The 14649-nt window shown below is 51.6% G+C and overlaps 2 protein-coding genes across 2 annotated transcripts; both read left to right on the top strand.

Annotated features, from left to right (window-relative positions):
- The first annotated feature begins 323 nt into the window (after nucleotides 1-323).
- On the top strand, nucleotides 324-2192 carry LOC130249328 (transcription factor SOX-17-like). Its single transcript, XM_056484007.1, has 2 exons — nucleotides 324-687; nucleotides 912-2192. Exons 1-2 carry the CDS (start codon nucleotides 405-407, stop codon nucleotides 1820-1822), a joined length of 1194 nt encoding a protein of 397 aa, XP_056339982.1. The 5' UTR covers nucleotides 324-404; the 3' UTR covers nucleotides 1823-2192.
- A 6918-nt stretch (nucleotides 2193-9110) lies between these two features.
- On the top strand, nucleotides 9111-10948 carry SOX17 (SRY-box transcription factor 17). Its single transcript, XM_056485683.1, has 2 exons — nucleotides 9111-9478; nucleotides 9709-10948. Exons 1-2 carry the CDS (start codon nucleotides 9196-9198, stop codon nucleotides 10617-10619), a joined length of 1194 nt encoding a protein of 397 aa, XP_056341658.1. The 5' UTR covers nucleotides 9111-9195; the 3' UTR covers nucleotides 10620-10948.
- The last annotated feature ends 3701 nt before the right edge of the window (nucleotides 10949-14649 follow it).

Below are 14649 nucleotides of genomic sequence, written 5' to 3'. Positions count from 1 at the left end.
GATGCCCACCAGCCACGGCCTCGGGGGGCCGGTCGGAGCTGCCCTTGCGGAGGGCAGGGCTGCAGCCGGAGCCGCTCAGGAGGCGCTGCCGGTGCCGGGTCCGGGGCGGGGGCAGCGCTGCCCGCGGCGGAGCCCGCGATGCGCGCAGGTGCCGGGCCCGGCCGCGCCGGGAGGAGCCGGCCCGCAGGGCAGGGCAGGGCAGGGCAGGGCAGCGCCGCGGGGCCGCGGCCGCCGGCCGGCTGCGAGCCCGCCCCCGCCGCCCCATTGGCCGCCCCGCGGCTCAAATAGGGCCGGGCCGGGCGCCGGCACCGCAGCAGCGAGCGGGGCCCGAGTGCCGAGCGCGTCCCGCGGGCCCGCCCGAGCTGCCGGCGGTGGCGGCGCGTCCCGAGCCGAGGCGCTGCGAGATGAGCAGCCCCGATGCGGGCTACGCCAGCAGCGACGACCAGGTGCAGGGGCGGTGCTCGCTGCCCATCATGATGCCGGCCGTGTGCCCGTGGGCAGAGTCGCTGAGCCCGCTGGGCGAGGCGAAGGCGAAGGGCGGCGCGGCGCCGTCGGGCGGCCGCAGCAAGGGCGAGGCGCGGATCCGGCGTCCCATGAACGCCTTCATGGTGTGGGCGAAGGACGAGCGCAAGCGGCTGGCGCAGCAGAACCCGGACCTGCACAACGCCGAGCTCAGCAAGATGCTGGGTGAGCGCGGGGTCCCGCGGGGCGGATCCAGGAGAGCGAGGAGCCCGGGGCAGCCCCGGGGCTGTGGGCGGCGAGCGGGGGGATCCGTGGGCTGTCGGGCCGGGGTCCCGGTGGGGCGGTCGCGTCCGAGGGCGAGCGGGGATCGCGCGGGGCCGGGGCCGCGGTCGGGAGCGGGCGCGGTGCCGCTGGGCGAGCGGGGGATCTGACGGTGTCGGTGGGCGCAGGTAAATCGTGGAAGGCGCTGTCGCTGTCGGAGAAGCGTCCGTTCGTGGAGGAGGCGGAGCGGCTGCGGGTGCAGCACATGCAGGACCACCCGAACTACAAGTACCGGCCGCGGCGGCGGAAGCAGGTGAAGCGGCTGAAGCGGGTGGAGAGCGGCTTCCTGCAGCACGGCCTGGCGGAGGCGGCGGCGGGGCCCGGGCTGGGCAGCGAGGCGGCCGGCGGCGGCGGCAGGATGTGCGCGGAGGGCCTGGGACTGGCGTACGGCGAGCAGGGCTACGCGGCGGCGGGCGCGGGCCACTACCGGGACTGTCCGCCGCTGGGCGCGGCGTTCGACGGCTACAGCCTGCCCACGCCGGACCCGTCGCCGCTGGACGCGGCGGAGAGCGAGGCGCCCTTCTTCGCGGCGGGGCTGCAGGAGGAGTGCGCGCTGGTGCCCTACGGCTACGGCCCGCACCCGGCGGCCGCCGAGTACCCGGCGGCGGCGGCGGCCGAGAGCCCGTCGGGCGCGGCGCTGCGGCGGCACCTGGCGCCCGGGGAGGCGCTGGGCGCGGGCGGGTCGCTGCAGGGGCTGCTGGGCTGCCCGGCGCCGCTGCCCGCGTTCTACGGGCAGTGCCAGCCGCCGGGCCCGGGGCGCGGCCCGCCGCCGGGGGCCGTGGGGCAGCCGTCGCCGCCGCCCGAGACGGCGCCGTGCCGGGAGCAGCTGGAGCAGCTGCCGCCGGAGGAGCTGCTGGGCGACGTGGACCGCACCGAGTTCGAGCAGTACCTGCGCTTCGCCTGCAAGCCCGAGCTGGCGCTGCCCTTCGGCGGGCCCGGCGCGGCCGCGCTGCCGCCGCCCGAGGGCGCGGGCCCCGTCTCGGCCGCCGTGTCGGACGCCAGCAGCGCCGTCTACTACTGCGGCTACCCCGACTTGTGAGGGGCTCGGCTCGGACACTGGCAGGGGGGCGCTCGGCCCCGCTCCTATTTATGTAATTTATTTGAATCTTGAGAACTGACAGGGTATCCGTGACCTGCTCGAGGTTTAAAAGGTGATTTGCCATCTCGCTGTCCAGGTGGTGCAGGTCTTCCCATCACTGTCCGACAGTGACACCTGAAACTGTTCCTGTGGTTGAATCGTGATAATAGTGGCACACGGAGAACACGATTTCGGAGATCTCATTGGAGATCCATGTGCTTTTGTATGTTTTACAGAATGCTGGGTTTTATATGATGGATTTGTACAGAATAATTTTGCACTTTTACAATAAAGGGAAAATAATAAAACTGGTCTCTGATAACTCCTCAAAGAGATGTTATCGTCCTTTGTAATTGGTGATTACTGCCTCTTAAACTTCTTTTGCAAGTGCCCCTTGCACTAAGTATTAGGTACTCTCACACTTTGTCACCACTGTCTCTCCTGCTCCAGGTACAGATCAAAATTTTAAGCCTTCGATAACTGCCTACTCCGGGCTCTTATTTGTGGGGTTTTTTTTCCACTTTATTCGTGCTTTCTTATAGAGCTGACTAGCACGACTGAATTTAAAAAAAAGAAAAGCAAGAAACCTCACTATGTTTGAAGTGTAATAAGTCTCTATGAAAGCGCCTTCTGAAGTACACTAGGGCTTGGTCCGTTTTTAATGGAAACACGGAGCCGTGGATAAGTGCTGGTTAAGCACCTCCTTGGAGAGAATGTCTTTCGTGTCCCCATGCTGTGCCGGGGCGGGGGTGGCAGTGTGTCACATCTCCGCTGCGGAGAGCAAGAGCTGTAAATCAGGATTCAAAGTGAGTGAAAAGTTACGACACGAGCCTCCGACGGGGGAGGCCGGCCCGGAGCAGCCCGCTCGGCACCCTGCCACGGGGGCACCTCCGCCCGTGTCTCCCAGAATCTCACCTTTTCTCTCCTAAGGAAATCCCTCGGTCGATGAAAATGGACCTAGAGATGGAAATATCTTCATGCTTGAGAAATGGGCACTCTGCAATTAAACGTGGGGGGGTGGGGGGGAAACGACATTTTCATTTAGATGTTAGCACGGAGTCTGGCTGTGGGTTGGGACTGATAAATTAATTATGTTTATTGCTTAAATCGGGGGGAGGAGGAAACAGTCATCTGGGTCGTTTGCTTCCTAAGATAAAGCTGTGGAGCTGAGCACCGGGTAGGAGGGGGCAGGGGCCGAAGTGGCAGACTTGCCCACTGATTAACCTGTCTTCCACGAGGATGGGAAATTAAATTGGGTCCGTTTTCAAATTGCAATTAAAGAGACTTACGTTTGTACCCGTGAAAGATAAAATAGATGCAAACTGCCTCAATCAAAGAGATTTGAGAGTGGCCTCGTTGGCAAAAATCGACCTACTAATTGTGTACTAATTGAGTCTTGAATCTAAATGCATTCAGAGCCTTTATATTTCGTAAAATAGTCTATCCTCTCGTTTCTTAATCTTCCCCCTTTACTTTTCAGTCTTCAGTTCTAAGAAATACACCTAAAATATCCAGCCTGTGACTCTCTTCACTCCTTTCCTAACGAGAAAAATGATGTAATTCTGAAATAGGTGATACTTCAGAACAAGGACATAATATGTTTTCTTGATACTTTAATTTGGAAAAAACATTACACTTTTAAAACATAGATACATAAACTCAGGAAACAAATGTGCATGAGAGATGGTTTCTTGTTTGGTTGACTTTTCCTTTTATTACGATATTTAAACCTACAGGATAAAAATAATGTTCTTTTCCACATGTTCACAGCTTTCTGTGGGAAAATCACTTCGGCTCTTTTGGGAAATAAATAATCAATAAGCGTTTCATAGCTTCAGTCACCATTTCTTTTCATTTTTCCTTTAGATTCAGGTCTTGCTCCCTTCTGTTACTCACCCCAACTTGTCAGAAAGATGAAGCCTGAAGCAGACTTAAAACTGTAAGTGGCTGGCTCATAATGAAATGAAGGATAAAAAAATTCTACATTTATTTTCTTTTTTTCTTTTCCTTTTTCTGTTTTTTTCCTTTCTCTCTTTTTCTCTTTTTCCTTTTTTCTTTTTTTTTTTTTTTCTTTTTTCTTTTTCTTTTTCTTTTTCTTTTTCTTTTTCTTTTTCTTTTTCTTTCTCTGTCTCTTTTTTTTTTTTTTTTTTTTTTTTTTTTTTTTTTTTTTTTTTTTAATAATAATATCAGAAGAGAATTAAACTAAATTGAATCAAATACACCGGTTTTGGTTAGAGTGTTGGCCTGCACAACAGTCCAACACACCACAAGTGTGCTTAACTGTGTGATGAAGATGTAGCAGATCTTCCAGCAAGCCTTTCCACAGAGCTGTTGCAGACTCAAATCTAAGAAGCGTTTTTTTCCTGTATGTAGCCAGATGTGTAGGTCTTTGGTTTTTTAGCCCTTCCCTATGAGAATGGTCTGAAACTTCTTTAAAATGTCTGAAACGTGGCAGATTTATGCACTGCCAATATGCATGAAGCAAAATATTCTTAATCTCCGTTCAAGCCCTATTTTCCTCAAAGCATCTTGAGTTTCTGATTCTACATGACAGACACTCAAATCCGTCCTGTAGCCCTTTTGAAAGCGTTAAACCTCCCTCATGCCCCAGACTTACCCTTACCTTAACCTTACCCAAACTCTTTCTCCAGTTAAAGAACGGCATCACCAGAGCAGCTCCTTCCAGACCCTTCCTATGGGAATGGTGAATGCTCTCTGAACTTCACGGACATCTCTTATGCCCTAAAGCCCAAAAGGTATTCAGCTCTTTGCCTTTTGTTTGGTTTGGGGTTTTTTTCTTTCCCTCTCTCATTCATTCACAATAAATCCCCAGTAACGTTTCGATTTTTCTTAACACAGTCGAGTCCCTTACGTTGGTGTCACATTGCAGCTGGAAGAGTTTTTTTTTATTTTTTATTTTTTTTTTTTTTTGGTAGTATTTGGTTGGGCTTTGGGGTTTTTTTAAGGGTTTTTTTTTTTTTTTTGTTTTTTTTTTTTTTGGTTGGTTAGTTGGGGGGTTTTTGGTGGTTTTTGTTTTGATGGTCTTTGTGTGTGTGTGTGTGTGCTCTCTGCCTTGCTGAAGTATATGGATAGAAAAGCAAGTGGGCCTTATGTGGAAAAAAGAGATTTCAGGCCAAGGTACTGAATTAAACCAACTCAAGGTTTGTCCATACAGAACAGGTTGCAGGAAAGCCAGGAGGTCAGAATAAAAACACACTAATGCAGAGGAGCTGGAAACGTCAAGAAGCTCTGAAAAAACGTCTGTGCTCTGAAAAAAAAAATCCAAACAAACAAACAAACAAACAACTTTAACATACCAGATTTTTGGCCTTTTCTGTAGCTGTGTGCTTTTCCAGCTACAAAGACGGTAATTGCTGGACAACATTAGCAAGAATGAATTTCTCCTTGTACACACATTTAGTTTATTTATGTGGCACCCCTCTCCTTGTGTTGTAGTAAATCCTCTCCCATTCGCCCTGGGAAGGACAGAAACCCCTGGCAGTGCCAACACGCCAGCACGGGACCAGGAGCCAATACCCCGGGCACAGCTGACGTGGGCGGCAGGGACAGGCCACTCGCAGCCTTGTGACAAGCGACACCAGCGTGCATCAGGTGCTCTGACTGCACTTACCGCTGCTCCGAGGGGCGAGCGAACAGCGAAACCCAGTAATTCACACCCACATCTGCTTGACGTTAAACAGTCGAGTGAGGTGTTGGCTAATTAAATGCCTGCGAGATCGGAGTTCAGTAGCTTTCTTTAAATTTCGGTCTACAAAAATAGGAATTTCTTTCACCTTCTCTGTGTTTAGAAGTTCTTAAGTACAGCAGCTGTCCGTGCGTCTGGGAGTGTGCTGATCACCCAAGACTTCTCGCAGACTGGTATACTTTAGTAATTTAAGTGCATGGTTTTAACCTGAAATATTTACTCAGAAGGTCTGTCACAAAACCTTGTCCCAGATCAAATGCTAAATAATTCCCCTTGTTCCTGATGACATCTGAGTGACTTCTCTCTGCTTTGGATGCTGCAAAACCTATCCTAGGTTTTGCCCGTTGTGCTAGGAAAAAACCCTCAAAGTCCACACCTTCTAGAGAATAAAAATAAAATTATTGCACTTTCTACACTGTAAAATGATATGTTCTGAATGCATTTGTAGCGAAAAGGGTAGGTTATTTGATTTCCTTCCCTGCTTCGAGGGTTACAAAGCTACCAGGACGTCGCTGCCGTTAACACTAACTCATAATCTGTTCCTGTTCTGGATCATAGGATCCCGTAGGTGCTTGTGGGCGTCCCCAAGGCTGAAGGTCGGGTGGCATTACATGCTTGTATTTATTTCTGGAACTCGTTCCAAAGCCTTTTTTTCCTTTTCTGTGGGTTTTTTATTGTTTTTTGTTTGGTGTATTTTTTTGTTTTGTTATTTGATTTTTGTGTGGGTTTTTTTTTTTTTTTTTTTTTTTTTTTTCCCTTTCTTAGTGTGTGCTGCTGAATCTCTATTTTTGCTGCGTTCATACTCAGGGGAGCTGCCGATGGTGATGGTGGATCTGTAGAACTGCTTTAGGGGACAAGCCCGACAAATTCATGCCGCCAAGTTATTACGTGGTGTGACTGAATGAACTGCACGATGCAATCCCTATCGCTGCCTGATTCTGCTCGCCGGCCGGTGCTTTGACCTGGCCAGCTGTGAACTGCCCCATTTCGCGTCTCCTGAAGAAAACCGACGGCAAACCCGGGAGCTCGGCTGTCTGCTGCCCCAGTATTCATGTCCCCAGCGTGCTCCGGGCAGGGATAGCGGGTTCCAGCTGCCGGGCTAACCGGGCTGGTACGGGAGGCGCAGCCCCTGGGTGCAGCATCCATCCCATCGCCCCGAGCCCAGCCCTGAGCTCTGGGGTGGGAAAGTCCGCGGGGGCCAAAGAGCGAGAAGGGGCAGCGCAGTGGGCGCACGGAGCGGTGGAACAAGGGGAGGGAGTCACCGTGCAGGCGGCCAGGAAGGGCGGCAGAGCGGCTCCAGGCTCAAAGACAGCCCGCTAAAAGCAATGCAGACCTGCAAGGCCAGTCGCCCCTGTCCTTGAGGATGTCAACATTTCTCAAAACAACTGCTCCAAGTTAACTAGCTGCCTAGTTTTATCCTAGGGAAATTTAAAATACGTGACCGAGGAATACAAGTGATCCTCGTTCTTCTTTCATATTGTGTGTATGTGTGTGTTAAAAAAACAGAGCAGAGAAGCTAGCCTGTGTTGGGATAGGACACAGGAAAATAGTTTTAAAGAGGATACTTTCAGATCTGCTAGAAGGAGCCAGGGTTACAACGAGGGTGTTAAAACACTGGAACAGGTTGCCCCGAAAAGGCATCCTTGGAAGTGCTCAAGGCCAGGTTGGATGGAGCTTTGAGCAACCTGGTCCAGTGGAAGGTGTTCCCACCCATAGGAGGGGACAGGAATTAGACGATTTTAAAAGTCCCTTCCTACTCAAACTAGTCTGTGATCACTTCCTGCAGTTTAAACGGTTTAAATATAAATATATTTAACTAACTTCTGTCCGAAAGAAGTAATTTCAAACTTGGTCTGACATCATTACCAATGGATTGTTTCCCAAGTAGGTATTCTGCCCCCCGATCCCTCCCAGGCTGCAGGCATCTACACTCACTTTTCCGGGTTTCATGTGGAAGATGAAGGACTTGACCTAACTCGTGCTAGTGTCGCCTTTTGTAAAGAACAAACAGAGAATTTTACACTCTCGGCTTCAAGCAAAACATGAAGAGAGGTACCAGGAAATACGATCACTTAAATAATTCCGCTGTCCGTTGCAGGAGAGAAGACGGGGGCTCCCCGATGGCAGGAATCTGTCGAGGGTGCTCCTGCTCCCGCTCCCCACCCGGGATTTACCGCAGAGCCTGGAGGGAGCCCTGCCCAGCAGCCCCGAACACCTGGAGGAGATATTGGAGGGGGAAAAAGGGCGCTAATGACCGGCAAACTTAATTAATGAGGGCAGGATTTATCCAGGTTTATTGTTGTTTTTGTTTTAATCGCCTGTAACTTCACGCCTTTTCTATTCAGATAAGATGCGATCTCATGTATCAAGGCAGAGATGTGGCTTTCAGCTTGTCCAATTTGCTGGAGCACAAGAAAATGCGCCAAGAAACACATCCCAGGTCGTGCCAAGGCTTGTGAGTCGTGCCCGTTTACGGACAAACTTTCTCTGCATTCACTCTGTATGAAATGTGGCAATGACAACACTGATAACACATCTTCCGAGGTGTACGGGCTGAAAAATAGGGTTGTTGGTACTGTCGAAAAGATTATCGAATATTAGAAAACTGAAATGGGAAGAATTATTACACTTCAGAAGAACGTCCCATTTATCAAGATCGATTTCAATACGATGGCGGTAGGATAGTTGTAAAAATAATTAAAGGCGCCTCAAACCTATCAGCTATTTTTAGGAAAAACAAACTGTATTGTTTTTACAAGTTTTTTTTATATATTCCGATAAAATGAGGGTCGGCTTAATTTTGAATACATCGTTATTTAATGAAACCAACTTGCCGAGGAGGCAAAGCACAGAGAGCTGACGGCAAGAGGATCCTGAGGGGCAGTGACAGAGACAGCAAGAGGGAAAAAATCTGTCTCTTTTCGCGGAACTGCCTCGCTATAGCTGAAAGTGCGGATGCACCGAAGCATTCCCGGGCCGCTGGCTCGGAGCGGCGGCTTACGGGGGAGGGGGCAGAGCGGGAGCAGCCGGGGGGGGGCTCGGAGAGGGAGAATCGCTGAAGTGCGAGGCACAGACGATCACTTGTCTTATTATTACGAAGAAACGTCGCACATTTACCTGCTGGAGAAGCCGCTTGTGCCTCTCAGAGTGTTACAGAGTATCTCGGCACACCTGTAAATAAATACTCTGTCCCTTTCCCCGCTTTTGCATCTGCTCCTCTCGAGGATGCCCACCAGCCACGGCCTCGGGGGGCCGGTCGGAGCTGCCCTTGCGGAGGGCAGGGCTGCAGCCGGAGCCGCTCAGGAGGCGCTGCCGGTGCCGGGTCCGGGGCGGGGGCAGCGCTGCCCGCGGCGGAGCCCGCGATGCGCGCAGGTGCCGGGCCCGGCCGCGCCGGGAGGAGCCGGCCCGCAGGGCAGGGCAGGGCAGGGCAGGGCAGCGCCGCGGGGCCGCGGCCGCCGGCCGGCTGCGAGCCCGCCCCCGCCGCCCCATTGGCCGCCCCGCGGCTCAAATAGGGCCGGGCCGGGCGCCGGCACCGCAGCAGCGAGCGGGGCCCGAGTGCCGAGCGCGTCCCGCGGGCCCGCCCGAGCTGCCGGCGGTGGCGGCGCGTCCCGAGCCGAGGCGCTGCGAGATGAGCAGCCCCGATGCGGGCTACGCCAGCAGCGACGACCAGGTGCAGGGGCGGTGCTCGCTGCCCATCATGATGCCGGCCGTGTGCCCGTGGGCAGAGTCGCTGAGCCCGCTGGGCGAGGCGAAGGCGAAGGGCGGCGCGGCGCCGTCGGGCGGCCGCAGCAAGGGCGAGGCGCGGATCCGGCGTCCCATGAACGCCTTCATGGTGTGGGCGAAGGACGAGCGCAAGCGGCTGGCGCAGCAGAACCCGGACCTGCACAACGCCGAGCTCAGCAAGATGCTGGGTGAGCGCGGGGTCCCGCGGGGCGGATCCAGGAGAGCGAGGAGCCCGGGGCAGCCCCGGGGCTGTGGGCGGCGAGCGGGGGGATCCGTGGGCTGTCGGGCCGGGGTCCCGGTGGGGCGGTCGCGTCCGAGGGCGAGCGGGGATCGCGCGGGGCCGGGGCCGGGGCCGCGGTCGGGAGCGGGCGCGGTGCCGCTGGGCGAGCGGGGGATCTGACGGTGTCGGTGGGCGCAGGTAAATCGTGGAAGGCGCTGTCGCTGTCGGAGAAGCGTCCGTTCGTGGAGGAGGCGGAGCGGCTGCGGGTGCAGCACATGCAGGACCACCCGAACTACAAGTACCGGCCGCGGCGGCGGAAGCAGGTGAAGCGGCTGAAGCGGGTGGAGAGCGGCTTCCTGCAGCACGGCCTGGCGGAGGCGGCGGCGGGGCCCGGGCTGGGCAGCGAGGCGGCCGGCGGCGGCGGCAGGATGTGCGCGGAGGGCCTGGGACTGGCGTACGGCGAGCAGGGCTACGCGGCGGCGGGCGCGGGCCACTACCGGGACTGTCCGCCGCTGGGCGCGGCGTTCGACGGCTACAGCCTGCCCACGCCGGACCCGTCGCCGCTGGACGCGGCGGAGAGCGAGGCGCCCTTCTTCGCGGCGGGGCTGCAGGAGGAGTGCGCGCTGGTGCCCTACGGCTACGGCCCGCACCCGGCGGCCGCCGAGTACCCGGCGGCGGCGGCGGCCGAGAGCCCGTCGGGCGCGGCGCTGCGGCGGCACCTGGCGCCCGGGGAGGCGCTGGGCGCGGGCGGGTCGCTGCAGGGGCTGCTGGGCTGCCCGGCGCCGCTGCCCGCGTTCTACGGGCAGTGCCAGCCGCCGGGCCCGGGGCGCGGCCCGCCGCCGGGGGCCGTGGGGCAGCCGTCGCCGCCGCCCGAGACGGCGCCGTGCCGGGAGCAGCTGGAGCAGCTGCCGCCGGAGGAGCTGCTGGGCGACGTGGACCGCACCGAGTTCGAGCAGTACCTGCGCTTCGCCTGCAAGCCCGAGCTGGCGCTGCCCTTCAGCGGGCCCGGCGCGGCCGCGCTGCCGCCGCCCGAGGGCGCGGGCCCCGTCTCGGCCGCCGTGTCGGACGCCAGCAGCGCCGTCTACTACTGCGGCTACCCCGACTTGTGAGGGGCTCGGCTCGGACACTGGCAGGGGGGCGCCCGGCCCCGCTCCTATTTATGTAATTTATTTGGATCTCCTTGGGACAGTTCCACAAACTTTGGGTGGACATAAGCTCCTATCGTGGTCATCCTGCAGGCTAGAAGCCTCGTTCCAACTGGTTTTCGGCTGGGGTTAATGGAATGTTTACATATTTTTTTCCCCCTTTCTTCATGCGCGTAATTATTGATATTTTTGAAAATATCCACAGTCTAATTTCTTCGCCCTGAACGTGTTTCTAGTTGTGTTTTTAACTATCTGGTTTTTGTATTTCTGGAAAATAAATTACTGTACTGCTGTTTCTGTCATTCTTCTTGGCCACGTGGCCCTCGAGTGACACTAATCTTGGGTTAAATCTGTCATGCCCCAAGGCAGTGCTTTCCGAAGGCAGATAGGATGTGATCCTTTCACCATGAGAATTGCACTAAATCGGCCTCCAGGACTAAAGTTGTTTTTTTTTTCCCCCAGGTGTGGCTGTATTCTTATCACAAAGCTTAATGGTTAGATCTCTGCTGCTGGTCTGTCTCTTAGTGTACTGAACATGTGATTGTACTTGTGTGTGTTTTAGAGGTTTTTTTCCTTCTTATTTGAGTGCCAACTGAATTTGCATTAATGCATTAGTAAGAAACCTTCAGTTTGCAACAAAGGAAGCTAGGTAAGTTTGAGATACTAGTTTTAAAGTGTGGATGGGAATACACTGGTTTTGTAAGTCTGTAGATGAGAAGGTGACTTTGCTGTACATAGGGTTTTTTGTTTGAGCCAAAGGGTTCACAAACAGGGTTGAAGCTGTATTTAGAAATTGTATTTCTGCCACCTACCTTCAAGTCTGTTTGTGCCATTTAGTGCCATGGGGTTCAGGCTCAGTTTATACCAGTGAGAGAAAAAACAGTGCAGCCCAAATGCTCATCTCTGAGTATCAATTGACTATTAAAATGGGTTTTTTAGCATATTCACCTATGCTCTGTTGTGACATTTCTGCCGCTGCAGGGGTATGAACAGCTATATCATCACTCTTCTGATGCTGTCTGGAGTCAACTTAAAATAATTGTAATGGAGATTTTCAGATATTTGAATTTGCAAATGACAGTTCAAAAGTGATAGGCAATAATAAATATTTTTGGGTAAGTGTGCTTCATCATACTTAGTTTACTATCCTACATAGCTTATTAGACTACTAAGTTGTGGTTGGAGAAATCCTGCAGGAATTCCCTTTGTGCAATTTATGCTTATGAATTGCACAAATTTTGTTAAAATTGTTTGACAGTAACCATTTTTAAACCCATTATGGACACAGCTGGCTGTATTTTCAAACAAACGTAGTTGAAACATGGGATCAGATCATATTTTAATTATTAATTCATAAAAATGTAATTTTATTTGTTTCTCAAGAAATCCTGGTTATGTTCACTGCCTCCAGTGATGGTTTTTTAACAGCATGTCAATGAAATACTGAAAAAATCACTTGAAATCACACTGCCTTCAGTGTCATGACATCTTTTTTCCCCCCTTCAACTTGACAGTGAGAGAAGTGTGAAAGCCAGTGTCTGATATTAAGGGGGTTGAGTGCAGGGTGGGAAATAAGACTGCATATATATCACTGCTTTAAAAGCATAGTCACTTCAATATAATATTTTTGTCTAGATAGGAATATTTGGCATGTTATAATTATAGGCTAGGAGAGGTCTAACAATGACCTCTAGCTGAAGAACTGGATTGTTCCAGTTGTCTGCCAGATGACCAGCCCTGCTGGTCATCATCATGGTAATCATATTCCTGCAGTTATGGTCTACTAAAACTGTAGCAAAGGCTCTTTCTCATACTGTTGCAGAAATGTTCTAAAAAAAACCCCTCAGGATGATAGCAAAGACAAACTAGGTGCTTTGAATAGACGTTTAGGTATATTGAAATAGTATTTTGTTTTATTGTTTTTTTTGGCATATTGATTCACTACATACATCCTAAGACATTTTTTTTCATAGTACAGTAGTATAGCCTCAGTGCCTAGCTGAATTCTGTTATAAAACAAAATTTAAAAAATTCTCTGGTAAAAGAAAATTTAGGAAGCGAAGTAAACTTATTGTTCCTAAGTAAGGTTAAACAAATTTCAGGATTAAGGTTACCAGCATAGCTCTAATTAACCTCTAGTGAACACCATTATAATATCAGTATTAAATGTAAATGATACACACATTTTCTAAGGAACTCCAATGCAGTTAATGCCTGTCCTAAACAGAAGGCATACATGAAGTTTCAAACAAAAATGCTCCCTAATTATAACACAGCACTTTCCCTTCGCAAAATCTAATTCCTGAGTCAAATTCCCTTTGCCTTGCAGTTGACCATCTAATCTGATTTCTACCTAGAACTTTGTCCATCATCTGCATGAAATGATGCAGCAAATGAGGAATCCCTCACCAAATAACAGCATCTAATTCTCTTCCACTGTGTGAGCCTGTATTTTAATCTGCTGCAAGGTGAAGGAACAGTGTGGTTTTGAGATAATAGTATAGGACAACAAAATGATGCTGGGATTGTGGAATAATTGTTTTGATTCTCATTCTGGGAATGACATGTTACTTTTCCTCCCTATTTTCTGCCTTCTCATTTGCTGTAGTCTCCCTCTCCTGCACTCTGCCTAGTTTGCTCCTTTTATTACTCACATAAGCCTTTTTCCTTTTCTGTAACCACTCCCATCTGGTTTGTCTCTTTTTTCTATTCTCAAAATACCAAGCTTTCCCCCTTTTTCTGAAATCTGCCTGTATCCTCTCCCTTTCTTTTGTGGCTTGCCTTTTTCTTTTAACCCCTATTTTTTTAACTTTCCTAATTCTCCACTCTCTTTATCCTTACCTCTCCTCAGTGTTGCCTGATTGTTTCAGCTCCAGCTGTGTCCTCTTTCTACCTCCTTGCAACCTCCTATGAGGTAGCTTCATCTCCATGAGCTGTTTCTCCTGCCTTTCTGCTCCATATTTCATAGCTTAGTTCTCCTCATGTATTGTAGAGTTTCTAGCTTCTTAAAGTTTTGACTGTAGACCTTGGGCATCTTTTCATGGAGGACAATGGCAATCATAACTCTGATACTGAGGGAATGCTAAATATTAAAATTAATGCAGAAGGGTCCCAAAATTGATTCAATATGACTGAAAACACACGTTTTCTCTTCCCCTATTTTCAGGATTATCTGACCAGCTTTAGCTGAAACTCTTGTAGTCTGCTGGAGACTGCTGACTAGGATGAAAAATTTGTGGTCCAAGTGTGTTCCTAAAGGTGTAGAAAGCTGATTTCTTGTTCTTTAACTGGAAAGTCTGAGATTACTTTAGCTGCAGACACCTGCATCACTTTCAAAATCCATCTGAATATAGTTCTCAAATGCATTTGAGCACTAACTTCACTAACATCACTAGGGATGGCAAAGTCATTTAACTGATGTATTGGTTCAAGCATAAACCAAGCATTTTCCAGTTCAAGCATAGAACAAGTATTTTTCAGAAAATGCTGCACAGGCATGTTCAAGTTTCTCCAAGGCCACAGTGAGCACTTTCTGAGCTGTGTGACACGTGGTTGGCAGCTCCCATGTGTGCAGTGGGTACCAGGCTGGTTTGAGTGGCTGCCTGGCTCCCTGCAGGGGCTGGGGCTTGTGCAGTGCCAGGTCTGAGGCTGGCGTGGCAGTGTGGGTGCTGCAGGCTGAAGTGCTCCCTGCTCTGAGTCCCTGTTGTGCCCCTGGAGCTGCTGCATGAGGAGTTTATGGGCTGAGAAAAGGTGGATGTGTTATCTCGGGTGGATCTTGGCTATCCCAATCCACTCCTGTTATCAGAGCAGTTTCTGGAACTGTCAAAGGGACTGCTCTCTTCTGTCATGATAAATCAAGGGTCATCATATATCCAAGGCCACCAGCCTGGTAAACTGGAAACCAGGGTGTGGAGGCTTTTAGGTATCTTAAACATATATATAAAAATATTTTTATTCAGTTCCTTAGAGCTGTTCTGCAGACATCACATTGCTT

Source organism: Oenanthe melanoleuca, chromosome 2, assembly GCF_029582105.1.
Source record: "Oenanthe melanoleuca isolate GR-GAL-2019-014 chromosome 2, OMel1.0, whole genome shotgun sequence".
NCBI lineage: Eukaryota > Metazoa > Chordata > Aves > Passeriformes > Muscicapidae > Oenanthe > Oenanthe melanoleuca.
This window is presented reverse-complemented; position numbering and strand designations above follow the sequence as displayed.